Below are 18,116 nucleotides of genomic sequence, written 5' to 3'. Positions count from 1 at the left end.
TCTGGCTAAAACATTGCGATACAGTAGAACCTCAAGACCAAGGTATTTGTATCTGGTAACATAGTCGAGCAGAGAGCCATCATCCAACTGCATTTTGCGAAGGGCCCCACCCCGTCTGGGTGGGTGTCGGTTCAGGATCTTTGTTTTCTCTACTGAGATGACTAAGCATAGTTCCTGACATGTGTACAATACAGAGTTCAGAACATTTTGGATGTTGGTATACCCATTGGTGCGGATCAGTATATCATCCACATAGCTAATAATGTGTTCGCTGGACCTTCTAGTTACTAAGTTTAAAAGTGCATTGATTAACACATTGAACAGAGTACGACTGAGGACACCTCCCTGTGGAGTGCCAAGTTCAAAATCTCTCGTTACACGCCTATGCCCTTGGAACAGTACAGAAGACTTCCTGTTGGATAGATAGCCTCTTATCCACCGTAGAAGCCATCCTCCAATATTCATTTTAGCAAGTTCTCTCAGAATGACGTGTGGGCTAGCAATGTCAATGGCTGACTTAAGATCTAGAAAAGTGGTATATGACCTATCAGTATGCAGGGTGAGGAATGTGGTAATACAGTGATGTACACTCTTTCCATGCGTAAAGCAATATATCTGGGGAGACAACATATTATTAATTTTGTAAAGGAGACGGTTGAGAACCATCCTCTCAAGACACTTATAGAGACAACTAGTGAGGGAGATTGGGCGAAAAGTACTCGGCTGGTGAGGCTTAGGAATGGGAATAATAACACTGTTGGTCCATGACTTAGGAAGCTCCCCAGTTACATAGCTCATATTATACAATTGAAACAAGGGATTCCCTGGAACTAGCAGAAGCATATGCAGTATGCCGTAAGTAACTCCATCCTCCCCGGGTGATGTAGCTTTACCTTTATGTAGAGCAGAATCTAGTTCGTATTCAGTAAAAAGCATGTCATAGTCATCCTCTTGATGACGCATGAAGTCAAGGAGCCTTGCCCTATCAGTATACTATTATTTAGTTCATTCTGTGTGGGTAGAGGAAGACTGTCAAAGCTGGAAGTCGTGGCCCAAGCACCAACAAGCTCATTTGCTCTGTGCAGAGGATTAGGGTACGAGATCTCTGCAGCATTTTTCCCATTGGCATTGTTGATATCCTTCCATACCCGACTTAAGTGGCGTGTGAGAATTGAGACCATGGACAAAAGTTTCCCAGTCTGTCTGCCTCAGCTCCACCATACGTTCCCTGGCCTCTGCCAGAGCCGCTTGAAAGAGCTTAAGCATTTCAGCAGTGCGGGTCCTTCTACAAGCTAGTCCAATTATTCTGGCAGTGCGTTTTAGTGCATGCAATTTAGAATCATTATAATAAACATAAGTGCTATGACCAGTGTAATTTGGGTTACGTGGCCTGGACGATGGATCAAGTGATTCTATAAACTGCTCGATAGTACCTGCGAGCTCATTGTTAAAATCTTCAACTGATGAAGGCTCAGATGAACTGCACCAATCTGACACATGAGCAACAAGATTGTCTCGTTGATCGATGGGTACAGTCAGCCTCTTCCGCTTGAACATTCCACCAGGGAGGATAGAGCTTCCAATGCTTACAGTGGCTAATATGGCCAGATGATCAGACGCCATATCTGGCACTATTGACGAGGCGCACACGGTGTGGGAGACGTTGACACCCAGACATAGATCAAGAATACCTCCGTAGATATTCGTCGGTTCAAGGTCACCCACAATCTGTGCATCATCGTGACTACCTAATAGTGACAACAGTTGGTTGCCGTTACGATTACTGAACTGCGAATTACCAATATTCCTGTCTAGTGTTATAATCACCTATAATGATGGTAGGCTCAGTCTGCATACAGATAGGAAGGTCAGCATAATTAAAGTTACAAGGAGTTGATTATTTAGTACATAGTTGTTATACTCTTTAATTGGATGATAGATGGGGAGTCTTTAACGTGATTGGGAATACATACATACATACATACACATACATACATACGTGCATACATGAGTACATACATACATACATACATACATACATACATACATACATACATACATACATACATACATACATACATACATACATACATACATACATACATACATGCGTACATGCGTACATACATACATACATACATACATACATACATACATACATACATACATACATACATACATACATACATACATACATACATACATACATGCATGCGTACATACATACATGCATACATGCATACATACATGCATACATGCATACATGCATGCATACATACATACATACATACATACATACATACATACATACATACATACATACATACATACATACATACATACATACATACATACATGCGTACATGCGTACATACATACATACATACATACATACATACATACATACATACATACATACATACATACATACATACATACATACATACATACATGCATGCATGCGTACATACATACATACATACATCCATACATCCATACATACATGCATACATGCATACATACATGCATACATGCATACATGCATACATACATGCATACATGCATACATGCATGCATACATACATACATACATACATACATACATACATACATACATACATACATACATACATACATACATGCATACATACATACATACATACATACATACATACATACATACATACATACATACATACATACACACATACATACATACATACATACATACATACATACATACATACATACATACATACATACATACATACATACATACATACATACATACATATACGTCCAGTCATTTCGTCATTTCGTGACAAAATCCAATACAGCTTATATTGGTGAGACGCCACTGTGATATGAAGTTTATATATCACAGGAACTGTAGGTTAATGTGTGACATAAGTGAGGTTAGATGAGGCATCTACAAGCACCAGCTGGAGGCTGATGGAGTGTTGTGGAGGCTGATGGAGTGTTGTGGAGGCTGATGGAGTGTTGTGGAGGCTGCTGGTACTATGCCCAGATGTTGGAGGGTGGATTTGACCCCCCCTTCCCCACGTTGACCACAGAACTTCTAAGGTTACCTGCCACTCTCCCTTACCAAGGGTATAACCCCCCCCCCCCCCCCAACACACACATGCATCAGATTCTTAACTTACAATATTTATGATTTACCAATTTATGTTACTACACTGACTCTCAATTTCACAAAATTGTATAAACTTTGATGAATCGCTCGTCTATGGGTCATTCAATAATGTTAGCAGACTTCTAGATGTTACCACTGCTAGGCTTAGGCTCGGCTACAAGTACCTCTGGGAGTTTGTAACATCTGCTGATTTACATTTGACTAAATGTAAACTCTGTCAGCAGAACTATTCGCATACTTTGCGTCATTATATAATGGAATGTGAAAAAATTGCGGAATTTAGAAATAACACCATCAATAGTGTCCAAGAAATGTGTAAGTACTTCATTCATAATGATGTGCTGCCCGAAATTTTAGCGAAGTATCCAAAATTTGCTTACTGTAGGTAATGCATGCACATGACTGTAAAGCTGCCGCCCAGTTGGGTGGGTGTGCAGCAAGACTAGTAACTGTGTGACTCACTATAGATGTAAAGTGCCTCGTATAGTGACTGTTGTGAGCCTCTTGTAATGTCACTTGTGACACAAAGATTATTGATGTGTGTAATTGTGTGGGTGATTAGATATGTATGTATATGTGTATACGTATATATATATATATATATATATATATATATATATATATATATATATATATATATATATATATATATATATATATATATATATATATATATACATGTATGTATGAGGGTGTGTACATGTGTATACAACATTGATAATTTTTTAACTAGCGTCATATATTGTTATTTGCTTAGCTAAACGAACTAGAGGGTTCAGTTCCTGAACCGATTATGTGCCTCTGTAATCCTGTACACCACCGCCCACGGGATGGGTATGGGGTGCATAATAAAGAAAGAAATTGAATATGAAGTCGATTTAACTTCCAAACATATATTTTTTAATAAATGTTAAATGTTTTCTGGCTAGTTATGTTAGATTTTATTAAAAATACGTATTCTACTTGTTAACATTATAATTTAAATTTGTGATAATTTGAGCAGAGAAGTGCGACCCCTGGATATGCCAACAAACACTTTCCAAACAACGATATATCTTGGATAAGTCGCTCCACAACATTGACGCTTGGACCGTCGACTTCCTTTGATGCTACTTATTTAATAATGAAATTACATTAGTTTGGAGTAAATATATGTTTTCTCATGTTCTGCATTCAGCACCCACATAATAGTGAGTAAATATACCATATTACTTCATTACTTAAATAATGCTATGAGGGTTTGAGTAGCTTTGGGTATTTAGTGCACAGAATCTCCAATAGATGGGGCGAGAGTCGCCCTATCTCTCTCACCCAAGAGAGAGTCGAAACTTAATTTAAAATTGATATATCTTTGTCCTCGAACATGATATATTTCATTTGGTGCAATCATAATAATGTTCATATCTCGGTCTTTCTGGAGGCATATAAGATTTTAGGCTTTATTAGCGAATCTTTGTTAATTATACAATATATCGGCAAGTGCGTAGGCGTCTGCACTCCATGCCCGACAAGCTACTGAGTGCTACTATAAAAACATATGTATCTTCACTTGAGCTATAAATATGTCTATTGTAATGTATTTAAAATGAAGCTCTTATTTCTATCTTGCTTAAGACTTATAAAACATTTGTGTTTATTACCGAATTTACGTGAAATAAACATTGATCTGAGAGAGAGTTTCTCTGTCGTTCAGTCTGTACGGGGTGGGAGCTCCGTAATTTTTAAAATACATGTATCTTCATTAGAACTTTAAGTATGTCTATGGTAAAGTGTTTAAAGTGAAGCTTATATGTCTGTCTTTCTTGAGACATATAAAACATATATGTTTATTAACGAATTCACGTGAAATAAACATTGTTCTAAGAGAGAGTTGCTCGGTCGATCGATCTGTCCGGGGTCGGAGCTCGGCTATTATAAAAGTACACGTATCTTCGCTTTAAATTTAAATATGCCCATGGTAAGGTATTTAGAATAAAGCTTATATTTCTATCTTTCTTGTGACATATAAAACTCTTACGTTTATTAAGGAATCTGCGTGAAATAGGCATGGTTCTGAGATGAATGCTGCGGTTTGCGAGCTCGACAATGGACGCCATACATATCCAGTGGGTGTTATTGGACCCCATACCCATTTTATGGGTGGTTGGAGCCCCATACCTATTCTATGGGTGGTTGGAGCCCCATACCCATCCTGTGGGCTGTAGTGGACGCCATACTCATCCTGTGGGTGGTATTGGACCCCATACCCTTCCTGCGGGTGGATGTGATCCCCATACTCATCCTCTGGGTGGATGTGACCCTCATACCCATCCTGTGGGTGGTATTGCACCCCTTACTCACCTAACAGGTGGTAGTGGACAATATACCGATCCTGCAGTTGATATAGTAGACACAATACCATCCTGTTTACAGTAGTTTACCCCATAGACATTCCAATGAACCATCGTTTTCTGTTAGCGTTCCTACAAAACATCCTTTAAAGATTTGTAAAGCACAAACTATGGTATATAATATTGATTGGTGAAGGACTGTTATTCTATGTAATCATTTTTAGTGCTTATTATAATTTACTAAGAACAACTAATATTTCTCAAAACAAAACTACGAGCCTTCAATAGGAAGTAGCTGATCTATAATATTCTAAGAGCATGGACAATAGTAGGTAAATTTCACAACCCATGTGGGACCTGAAAAGTACAATTTTCCTTATAATTGAACCAATCACGACTATTCTGCTATCTAGGTTGACGGACGGGTACTGTGAGACGTAAATTGGTACGTGAGGAAGAGTTTGGGCTTTGGAAAAAAAGTAACTGGGAATATATCACATATTTACTAATTCATATTCAACATATTGACTTTAAGCATTAAGTCATATATGTGCTGTCTTGTGTGAGAACGGGTTGAAAAATAAGAGGCCTGATGACCTTAGGTATCTCACCAGCCAGGCACATGTTGACGAACCTTGTGAGTTCCATAAGAAGATCTTGTGCAGCATCACCAACCGCAGGATTTAACATTTGCTTGATGTGTTGAGGTTTTAACCCTGTAAAGCCGCCTGCTGACCCAGGTGGAAAAGAAAGGGCTGCTTTGTAGACCTCAGATTCACCAACGATTAATGGGTCTGAAATGGTGTCGGCTGATGGCGGAACGATGTTATCGCCTTGAGGGGCTCTGGGTGGGTGCTTGCTTTGCAGGGCCCGTGCTGTGGCTGAGTTTCGAGGAGCAATTTTCTCGTCACTGGTGAGGACTCTAATAGCACTTGCGGTATTTCCCTCTTCAATTTTCTTGGTGATTTGTGCTCTGATTTTGTACGTTTCCGGTATGTTGTTGTTACCATTTCTGCGGTGGATGTGTTTTGCTCGGAGAGGCAGGCGAACTAGGTTCGTAGGTTATATATATATATATATATATATATATATATATATATATATATATATATATATATATATATATATATATATATATAAATATATATATATATATATATATATATATATATATATATATATATATATATATATATATATATATATATATATATATATATATATATATATATATATATATATATATATATGATGCAAACACGTAATTGATTGCAAATTAACCTTCAATATTTTTTTTTTAATTCAACCATTTATACATCGTTAAAATAGTGAGTAAGATATTGACTAATCAATATTTTACTCACTTTCTGTTTTTTTGAGAGAAATTCTGTTTTTATTGTATATTTCGAAGTTTCAGCCGGATTAGAGTGGTTGTACATGTACATCTGATTTCGGTAATATAAACGGAAAATCTGGAACATTTTAGTTAATTCTAATGAAAACACATTGATTTTTATAATTTGTATTGATAACAACATTTTCTTATGTCTGTTCAAATATGTAAATAACAGGAAATCTGGCATTATGTTTGAAGTAAAAATCTTCAAATTTGGCAATATTGTAATTTTTTTTTACTATTTTCGTGGTGTGATTTATGGATAAAAATATTCGAATTACACAATATTTCGATACTACTTCATGTTTTCTCACGATATGTGATTTGGTCTACAAATCTCAGAATTTCGAATAATATTTATTTTTAGGCAAGTTTTCGTGCTTTTTGTTTTGTACTAAATATCATCAAATTTAACAATATTTTGACGTTTATCATCCCCTTTCTCTTTATAATATTTAAACCAAATATTATTGATTTAGACAAAATTTAGTTTTTTTCACGTTTTTGTGAATTTTCAGTTTATTGTTAATAATTCATTATAAACGATGTATATGATGCAAACACGTAATTGATTGCAAAATAACCTTCAATACTTTATTTACAATCAAACTTTTGTACATCGTTAAAATAGTGAGTAAGATATTGATTACGAAATAAATTCTGTTTTTATTGCATATTTCGGTGTTTCTGCCGGATTAGAGCAGTTTAACGTGGACATCTTCTTTCGGTAATATAAACGAAAAATCAGGAACATTTTAGTTAATTCTAATGAAAACACATTGATTTTAATCATTTGTATTGTAAAAATCATTTTCTTCAAGGATCTTAATAACACAAAATCTCGCTTTATGATTTGAAGTAAAAATCCTCAAATTTGGTAATATAGCGTCTTTTCTCACGATTTTCATGTAGTGATTTAAGGTAAATATATTCGGATTTACCTATATTTCGATTCAACTTCATGTTTTCTCACGATATGTGATTTGACCTACAAACCTCAGAATTTCGCATAATATTGCTTAAAAAAGCAATATTATGCGAAATTCTGAGGTTTGTAGGTCAAATCACATATCGTGAGAAAACATGAAGTATTTTGAAGAAGCAAGTTTTCTTGCATTTTGTTTTGTACTAAAAATCACAAAAATTTAGCAATATTTTGACGTTCATCATCCCCTTTTTCTTTATGTGATTTATACCAAATATCGACGATTTAAGCAATATTTTGCCGTTTTTCCTCGTTTTTGTGAATTTTCAGTTTATTGTTATTAATTCTATAAATATTCGATATATATGATGCAAGTACGTAATTGATTGCAAATTAACCTTAAATACTTTATTTCCAATCAACCATATGTACATCGTCAAAATAAGATATTGATTAGGAGAGAAATTCTGTTTTCATGGCATATTTCGACGTTTCAGCCGGATTAGAGCAGTTTTACGTATACGTCTGCTCTCTTTAATATATACGGGAAATCAGGAACAGTTTATTTATTTGTATTAAAAATACATTGATTTTTATCATTTGTATTGTAAACATTTTCTTATGTGTGTTCAAGGATCTACATAACAAAATACCTCGCCCAATGATTTGAAGTAAAAATCCTCAAATTTGGTAACATAGTGACTGAATTCACGATATTCATGCTGTGTGATTTAAGGTAAATATATTCGAATTTACCAACATTTCTATACTACTTGATGTTTTCTCACGATATGTGATATGGCCTACAGACATCAGAATTTCGCATAATATTGCTTTTTTTCAGCAAGTTTTCTAGCATTTTGTTTTGTACTAAAAATCATCAAATTTTGCAATATTTTGAGGTTTACCATCCCATTTTTCCTTTTGCGTTTTAAACCAAATAGAGACGATTTAGGCAATATTTAGTCTCTCTCTCTCTCTCTCTCTCTCTCTCTCTCTCTCTCTCTCTCTCTCTCTCTCTCTCTCTCTCTCTCTCTCTCTCTCTCTCTCTCTCTCTCTCTCTCTCTCTCTCTCTCTCTCTCTCTCTCTCTCTCTCTCTCTCTCTCTCTCTCTCTCTCTCTCTCTCTCTCTCTCTCTCTCTCTCTCTCTCTCTCTCTCTCTCTCTCTCTCTCTCTCTCTCTCTCTCTCTCTCTCACTCTCTCTCTCACTCTCTCTCTCTCTCTCTCTCTCTCTCTCTCTCTCTTATATATATATATATATATATATATATATATATATATATATATATATATATATATATATATATATATATATATATATATATATATATATATATATATATATATATTTATTGTGACGGTAAAGCGTTGGTGTTCGGCTGTTTCAAAAGCTAGGGGCAGGGCCTCGTCACATAATAGAAAAAAAAAGAGAAAAGCTGGAGCTTTCGTCTGTGGTAAGGTAATGGGAAGACACACAAAACACAAGTAAATTAACAATGAAATTTTAATTACTGTAGAAAAACAAGACATGAATAAAGTTAAGCACATAAAATATGAAAGACAAGTCAACAAACAAAATAATATGAATAATCACTGGCAAATGAAAAGTTACGTTAAGACAAGTGAGTTACAGTGATAGCAAAATAAAATATTAGTGATGCCGGAATATTGGCTTCGAGCTGCCACCTCCCTTAGTACACGAAAGCCAAGGCTTAGTCTACATATATATTTATATACATATATGGCACAACTCTCCTAAACACGAGAGTTAAGTATACAACTTTAGAACACTTTCCCACCAGGAGACTCGAACCCTAGCCAGCACAGAAGCCTTCCAGCAACTGGCATAACAGGTACGCCTTAACCCGCTCCACCACCCGCTCAGACCCTTAAAAGAGATGGTAATTTCAGAGTATTTAAATACCCCAAAGATCAACACCTCCCAAGAGCACCAGAGCAAGTGAGGGGTCATTTATACGTTAATTTCATCAAGTCCCTGTTAATATGGGAAGACACAGTGTCTCTGCTTAAGGCACAACTCTCCTAAACACGAGAGTTAAGTATACAACTTTAGAACACTTTCCCACCAGGAGACTCGAACCCTAGCCAGCACAGAAGCCTTCCAGCAACTGGCATAACAGGTACGCCTTAACCCGCTCCACCACCCGCTCAGACCCTTAAAAGAGATGGTAATTTCAGAGTATTTAAATACCCCAAAGATCAACACCTCCCAAGAGCACCAGAGCAAGTGCGGGGTCATTTATACGTTAATTTCATCAAGTCCCTGTTAATATGGGAAGACACAGTGTCTCTGCTTAAGGCACAACTCTCCTAAACACGAGAGTTAAGTATACAACTTTAGAACACTTTCCCACCAGGAGACTCGAACCCTAGCCAGCACAGAAGCCTTCCAGCAACTGGCATAACAGGTACGCCTTAACCCGCTCCACCACCCGCTCAGACCCTTAAAAGAGATGGTAATTTCGGAGTATTTAAATACCCCAAAGATCAACACCTCCCAAGAGCACCAGAGCAAGTGAGGGGTCATTTATACGTTAATTTCATCAAGTCCCTGTTAATATGGGAAGACACAGTGTCTCTGCTTAAGGCACAACTCTCCTAAACACGAGAGTTAAGTATAAAACTTTAGAACACTTTCCCACCAGGAGACTCGAACCCTAGCCAGCACAGAAGCCTTCCAGCAACTGGCATAACAGGTACGCCATAACCCGCTCAGACCCTTAAAAGAGATGGTAATTTCAGAGTATTTAAATACCCCAAAGATCAACACCTCCCAAGAGCACCAGAGCAAGTGAGGGGTCATTTATACGTTAATTTCATCAAGTCCCTGTTAATATGGGAAGACACAGTGTCTCTGCTTAAGGCACAACTCTCCTAAACACGAGAGTTAAGTATACAACTTTAGAACACTTTCCCACCAGGAGACTCGAACCCTAGCCAGCACAGAAGCCTTCCAGCAACTGGCATAACAGGTACGCCTTAACCCGCTCCACCACCCGCTCAGACCCTTAAAAGAGATGGTAATTTCGGAGTATTTAAATACCCCAAAGATCAACACCTCCCAAGAGCACCAGAGCAAGTGAGGGGTCATTTATACGTTAATTTCATCAAGTCCCTGTTAATATGGGAAGACACAGTGTCTCTGCTTAAGGCACAACTCTCCTAAACACGAGAGTTAAGTATACAACTTTAGAACACTTTCCCACCAGGAGACTCGAACCCTAGCCAGCACAGAAGCCTTCCAGCAACTGGCATAACAGGTACGCCTTAACCCGCTCCACCACCCGCTCAGACCCTTAAAAGAGATGGTAATTTCGGAGTATTTAAATACCCCAAAGATTCTTTGGGGTATTTAAATACTCCGAAATTACCATCTCTTTTAAGGGTCTGAGCGGGTGGTGGAGCGGGTTAAGGCGTACCTGTTATTCCAGTTGCTGGAAGGCTTCTGTGCTGGCTAGGGTTCGAGTCTCCTGGTGGGAAAGTGTTCTAAAGTTGTATACTTAACTCTCGTGTTTAGGAGAGTTGTGCCTTAAGCAGAGACACTGTGTCTTCCCATATTAACAGGGACTTGATGAAATTAACGTATAAATGACCCCTCACTTGCTCTGGTGCTCCTGGGGAAGGTTGATCTTTGCGGTATTTAAATACTCCGAAATTACCATCTCTTTTAAGGGTCTGAGCGGGTGGTGGAGCGGGTTAAGGCGTACCTGTTATGCCAGTTGCTGGAAGGCTTCTGTGCTGGCTAGGGTTCGAGTCTCCTGGTGGGAAAGTGTTCTAAAGTTGCATATACATATATATATATATATATATATATATATATATATATATATATATATATATATATATATATATATATATATATATATATATATATATTAGTATATTTTGGTAGCAGTCTTTCCTGTAGACATATATTATTAAATATGACCGAAAAAGTAAGATTAATAATTCTAACACGAATTTTCTCTATCTTTCGTACATTTCTTTTCACTGTTGGTGGTAAGTTAAAAATCAATTCTCCAAAATTCATTTTTATTTCTAGTCTGACGCGACACTTGAGCGCATTTCGTAAAACTTATTACATTTTCAAAGACTTTAGTTTACACATACACAACTGAATAGAACTTACACATCTCCGATTTGTTTATATCTACATTTGAATGAGGTGGATGGGGTGAGGTGGTATTTAATAGGGTATTAAATTCATCAACACAAGACAGAACACGAAACAATGGGTATTGAATAGAAGTGATTGTAGAAAGCCTATTGGTCCATATTTCTTGATGCTTCTATATTGGAGCGGAGTCTTGAGGTGGGTAGAATATAGTTGTGCATTAATTGGCTGTTAATTGCTGGTGTTGACTTCTTAATGTGTAGTGCCTTGCAAACGTCAAGCCGCCTGCTATCGCTGTATCTATCGATGATTTCTGTGTTGTTTACTAGGATTTCTCTGGCGATGGTTTGGTTGTGGGATGAGATTATATGTTCCTTAATGGAGCCCTGTTGCTTATGCATCATTAACTTTTTTTCACGATTTTCATGTAGTGTGATTTATAAAAAAAATATTCGAATTCACCAATATTTCGATACTTATTCCTGTTTTCTCAAGATACGTGATTTGGTCTACAAATCTCGGAGTTTTGAATAATATTGTTTTTTTAAGAAATTTTATTGCATTTTGTTTTGTACTAAATATCATCAAATTTAGCAATATTTTGACGATTATCATCCCCTTTTCCTTTATGTGATTTAAACAAATAACAACGATTTAGGCAAAATTTTCACTTTTTTCCATGTATTTGTGAATTTTTAGTATATTGTTATTAATTAAAAAAAATGATATATACGATGCAAACACGTAATTGATTGCAAATTAACCTTAACTACTTTATTTTCAATCGACCAATTATTACCTCGTTAAACACAACACAACACGTTGTGTTGTCTGCAGTACACGTTGTGTTGTCTGCAGTACACGTTGTGTTGTCTGCAGTACACGTTGTGTTGTCTGCGGTACACGTTGTGTTGTCTGCAGGTACACGTTGTGTTGTCTGCGGTACACGTTGTGTTGTCTGCGGTACACGTTGTGTTGTCTGCGGTACACGTTGTGTTGTCTGCGGTACACGTTGTGTTGTCTGCGGTACACGTTGTGTTGTCTGCGGTACACGTTGTGTTGTCTGCGGTACACGTTGTGTTGTCTGCGGTACACGTTGTGTTGTCTGCGGTACACGTTGTGTTGTCTGCAGTACACGTTGTGTTGTCTGCGGTACACGTTGTGTTGTCTGCAGGTACACGTTGTGTTGTCTGCAGTACACGTTGTGTTGTCTGCAGTACACGTTGTGTTGTCTGCGGTACACGTTGTGTTGTCTGCAGTACACATTGTGTTGTCTGCAGTACACGTTGTGTTGTCTGCAGTACACGTTGTGTTGTCTGCAGTACACGTTGTGTTGTCTGCAGTACACGTTGTGTTGTCTGCAGTACACGTTGTGTTGTCTGCGGTACACGTTGTGTTGTCTGCAGTACACGTTGTGTTGTCTGCGGTACACGTTGTGTTGTCTGCAGTACACGTTGTGTTGTCTGCAGTACACGTTGTGTTGGCTCTGTGTTGTCTGCAGTACACGTTGTGTTGGCTGCAGTACACGTTGTGTTGTTTGCAGTACACGTTGTGTTGTCTGCGGTACACGTTGTGTTGTCTGCAGTACACGTTGTGTTGGCTCTGTGTTGTCTGCAGTACACGTTGTGTTGGCTGCAGTACACGTTGTGTTGTCTGCAGTACACGTTGTGTTGTCTGCAGTACACGTTGTGTTGGCTCTGTGTTGTCTGCAGTACACGTTGTGTTGGCTGCAGTACACGTTGTGTTGTCTGCAGTACACGTTGTGTTGGCTGCAGTACACGTTGTGTTGGGTATTTGCTGTTTGAAGTTCACATTGTTTTGGACCTGTGTTGCAGGGAGACCTGCAACATTTGTGTGGGAGAACTGCAGCATTTGTGGGGGGGAAGTTAGTGAGAGAACTTCGTACCGGAGGAGGAGGAGTATAAGCTGAACTGCAAGGTGGTGGAGGACTACAACTAACTAAGGGGGATTGAGAGATCATCCCGCAGTAAGGAGAGTGCCGGGAATCACGGCAGCTCGAGAGCGTGAGTGTACTTATGACATATATATAAGCAATGTGAGCCGTGTGAGCCCAATGTGAACTCCAATGGGAGCCGGTCGGCCGAGCGGACAGCACGCTGGACTTGTGATCCTGTGGTCCCGGGTTCAATCCCGGCGCCGGCAAGAAACAATGGGCAAAAGTTTCTTTCACCCTATGCCCCTGTTACCTAGCAGTAAAATAGGTACCTGGGTGTGTTAGTCAGCTGTCACGGGCTGCCTCCTGGGGGTGGAGGCCTGGTCGAGGACCGGGCCGCGGGGACACTAAAAGCCCCGAAATCATCTCAAGATAACCTCAAGATATACCCCTGAATAAAGGTGACGCTGAACCCTTCTCCCAGAACCAGATACTTACCAGGGTGATCTCCCAAATAATTGCATCACTCTAGTGTCCATTGCTGGTCGATCAACGGTAGCGGGAGTGGCTACCGAGGTCGGCTGTGTCAGGGAGTGGATGTGGTCTCAGACCACAGTGGTTGGTTCCAACCACTGAACCACAGTGTGGGAGTGGTTGGTTCAGATAACCAAGCTTTGTTGTATTTCAACCCCCCTCTCACTCTGATAACACATAGTGTTGGCTCTGTGTTGTCTGCAGTTCATATTGTGTTGGCTCTGTGTTGTCTGTGGTACACGTTGTACCGCAGACCGCACACCGCTGTAAATATATATTTCAAACTTTCGGATTCACTATGGTTTTCCCTTCTTTTTCCCTGTTCTGGCCAATCTCTACATGGAATACTTCGAAACTGTTCTTCGTCCCACTATTGATACTCATCCCTATCTCTCTGGCTGCGCTATGGTGATGACATTTTGACTTTATGATTTCATGACCTTAGTCTTTTCCAGCCTTTCCTCTCCTCTCTTAACAATCTTGCTACTTCCATCCATTTTAAAGTAAGTGGGAATCTAATTCCCTCCTCCTTCTTCTTTTTCTTGACGTTCACGTTCACAGCTTTGTGTCCGGGTTCTCTTTCTCCGTCTACCGCAAACACATGCACAGTGGCAGGTACATTCAAGGTGGCTAAATGTACCTGCCACTATGCATGGGCAGGGACATTCAATCTGCCATCCTCCTTCTGTTAAGAAAAGTGTCCTCGTCTCTCTCTTCCTCCGCGCTCTACGCATCAGCGACTCTCAGTTTCTTGATTCTGAAATTTCCTTAACTACAAATCTTTCTCTCGCCTTGGTTACCCTTTACATTTTATCAACTGTTCCTCGCCTCAAGCTAAACGAAATTTCTTTCATCCTAACCCTGCTTCTAGACCATTTAGCACTGCTCAGCCTTCTCTTCATATCTGAACTCAAAACTCTTACTTACACCTTTCGTCCTCTTGACATAAAGCTCACCTTTCGACAAACTAACACTCTTTGTAGTAATCTGGTTCACACTTCTGCTTATAATGCAGCTGGTGTCTACTATATTTCCTGTTCGTCTTGTCCTCTCCAATACTTTAGGAAAACTGGCCGTACACTTAATGACAGACTTAAGGAAACCGAAAAAAAGTGTTAAGTCTGTGAACACTAACAATGCTCTCTTCAGTCATGCTAGGGATTCTGGTCATCAGTAGTGAAGTTGAGGACTACAGCGACGTGCGCCATCTGCCAGGTGGCACTCACATGAGTGGCACCTGGCAGATGGCGCACGTCGCTCTAGTCCTCAAGGGTTTTGGGGGGGAATTTCCCGGAAGTTTGGCGCATGTCAGGAGGTATGTGGGGCCCGTCGCTCTAGTCCTCGGGGTTTTGGGGTGCTTTTCTGTGTGTTCGGGTCAGGAAAGAGGGAAGCCATGTTGTTGGGGATGTAGGAGACTATGTGGTAGAGTAAGAAAATAGAAGGATAAGAGTGGAATAAGAGGAAAGAGTAGTTAGATATGTATGTGTGTTTGTCATAGACTTAATCCTGTGTGACGATAATAGTTTGATGATAGTAAGTAAGTAGAGGTTGAGGGGATCCAACATATTGGATATGTTGTTTGGGGTGGGGGGAGGGGGGGAGAGGAGAACCCCCATACCTGAGAGGAAAGCCTGGACGTCCATTAGCTTCCCCCTACAGGAAGTCGTAAGTGTTGAGGGGTAAGAGAGAGAGCAGCAGCCTCCTGTGGAAGTGGCCCATTTGCCTTAAAGGCATTTCGTTGTCTTCAGAGTGGAGATGTTCATCCCACCACGGTTCCCCCTCTACTGCGAATTCGTTAAGGAGGAGCGAGGTACATACTCCTGCCGACAGACAGACCCACACCTGTCAGCCATCAATCACTCCCACCCCTCATCCCCCCCGCTCCCCATACCATCAACCATTGTTTGTGCAAACCCTTTTAGTATTATTTCTGTTAATATGTGTAAGCTATATCGTAACGTGATCAACATGGTGAGAGCAATAAACGAGGGAAAAGTAAACTCATTATATATAAATTTATTTATTTCATTAAACACTTAAGCGATTTACAACAATAATAATAATAATAATAATAATACTTCTTCTTGGTGGTTTAGCTAGCAGACAGATGGGGAAAGGCTTTCATTCAGTCCATCGAACCTTCCCACCACGCTAGTCAACCAGCCAATGTGTAGAATGGGTTTAGCTAGTAGACAGACCGATTGGGAGTCATTCATCCACTCCAACGAACCTTCCCGACACGCTGGTCAATCAGTCAATCTGTAGAAAGGGGAAAAGGTTATAAGTTTTGTTGTTGTCAATGTTGTAAACATAAATACAGACATTATTATGTTCATCATTCAATCCTAACATAAAGTATTACTCACCGCACTATCATCCTAGCCAACTTCGACACACAGCGTTTCACACTCAGCATCACTACCGTTTAAGCAGAATGTTTGCTTACACACAGGCATTTTCATCTGAGCATAATTGAATTTCAACACTTTTTCATCATTCTTGCAAAATTGACCATATTTAAATGCTTCATCAAAGTGAAGCAGGGCGGTCTCTAAGCCTAGTCTGCAAAAATGATATGCAAAATAAACGGCGTAATTCCCACAGAAGTAACTATTCAAGGATTGAATCCTTTTCTTCATAATATATAGGGTATAGTCTTGGAAGTAAGACATAAACTCTTCGAAATATCTTGAATAAGATCCTATTGCAGGATTGGCATAGCTGTCTAGTATAACTATCTCGCTTCTACCTTCATCCTTATTTACATAGAATGTTATCCAATGGCCCATTTTATTACGAGAACCAGACTCCAGAGTGTTGATTATGAACACCACAGGTCTTTTTTTATTTTTTTTTTGTTTTTTTTTTGAGATATATACAAGAGTTGTTACATTCTTGTACAGCCACTAGTACGCGTTGCGTTTCGGGCAAGTCCTTAATCCTATGGTCCCTGGAATACGATCCCCTACCGCGAAGAATCGTTTTTTCATCCAAGTACACATTTTACTGTTGCGTTAAACAGAGGCTACAGTTAAGGAATTGCGCCCAGTAAATCCTCCCCGGCCAGGATACAAACCCATGACATAGCGCTCGCGGAACGCCAGGCGAGTGTCTTACCACTACACCACGGAGACTGTCCGTTGTGTAGTGGTATGTATGTATTGTGGTATTATGTATTTTTATCCATATTTTCCTTACGTCATCAGCCAGGAAACATCCTAGATAGTCTACCTTATCACCTAAATTACTTCTGATAGACTCATTTATTTCCAAACAATTCATATTAGTATTTTATCCGCGCGTATCGCAAATAACGCGACGATCCGCGTTAATGCTGATCACACCTGTTGTAGACCCGTAAACTAGAATGACTATTTCTAGCCACTCCGCGTTTAAATTCCAAAGTGATCCGCAGATTACCACTTTTTTCAATCGGGATGGTGTCATCTATATCATCCTCGGGTTGTAAATTAAAGGCCAGTATGGTTCCACCATTCACATATGTGTCATAAGATAATATATTGTCTTTATCGAAGCCTAAGGCTTGTAATGCTGTGTAATACAACTTGGCGCAGTTATGAGGGAAGTCACACCCAATATTGACAATATTAGTGCTATTCTGCGATATTAATACTTTACTAAGCTCGCAGTTTTCCAAATAAAGCGGGTTGCGATTATATGCACCAGACACCGCCTCCATATCAAGGATGATCATATATAAATGTTCTGGTATAACAGTCCCCCACGGT

At 39.2% G+C, this 18,116-nt stretch overlaps 1 protein-coding gene across 1 annotated transcript; it reads right to left on the bottom strand.

The window, feature by feature from the left end:
* Positions 1-12,734: 12,734 nt before the first annotated feature.
* LOC138352985 (Kruppel-like factor 18) lies at positions 12,735-13,811 on the bottom strand. The gene has a single exon (XM_069305649.1). The coding sequence runs from the start codon at positions 13,809-13,811 to the stop codon at positions 12,735-12,737; it is 1,077 nt and encodes a 358-aa protein (XP_069161750.1).
* Positions 13,812-18,116: the final 4,305 nt, after the last annotated feature.

Source organism: Procambarus clarkii, chromosome 55, assembly GCF_040958095.1.
Source record: "Procambarus clarkii isolate CNS0578487 chromosome 55, FALCON_Pclarkii_2.0, whole genome shotgun sequence".
Lineage (NCBI taxonomy): Eukaryota > Metazoa > Arthropoda > Malacostraca > Decapoda > Cambaridae > Procambarus > Procambarus clarkii.
This window is presented reverse-complemented; position numbering and strand designations above follow the sequence as displayed.

Bases quoted from the DNA above. Each gene is read 5' to 3' on its own strand.
- LOC138352985 (XM_069305649.1), bottom strand. From the start codon at position 13,811: ATGCTGCAGTTCTCCCACACAAATGTTGCAGGTCTCCCTGCAACACAG.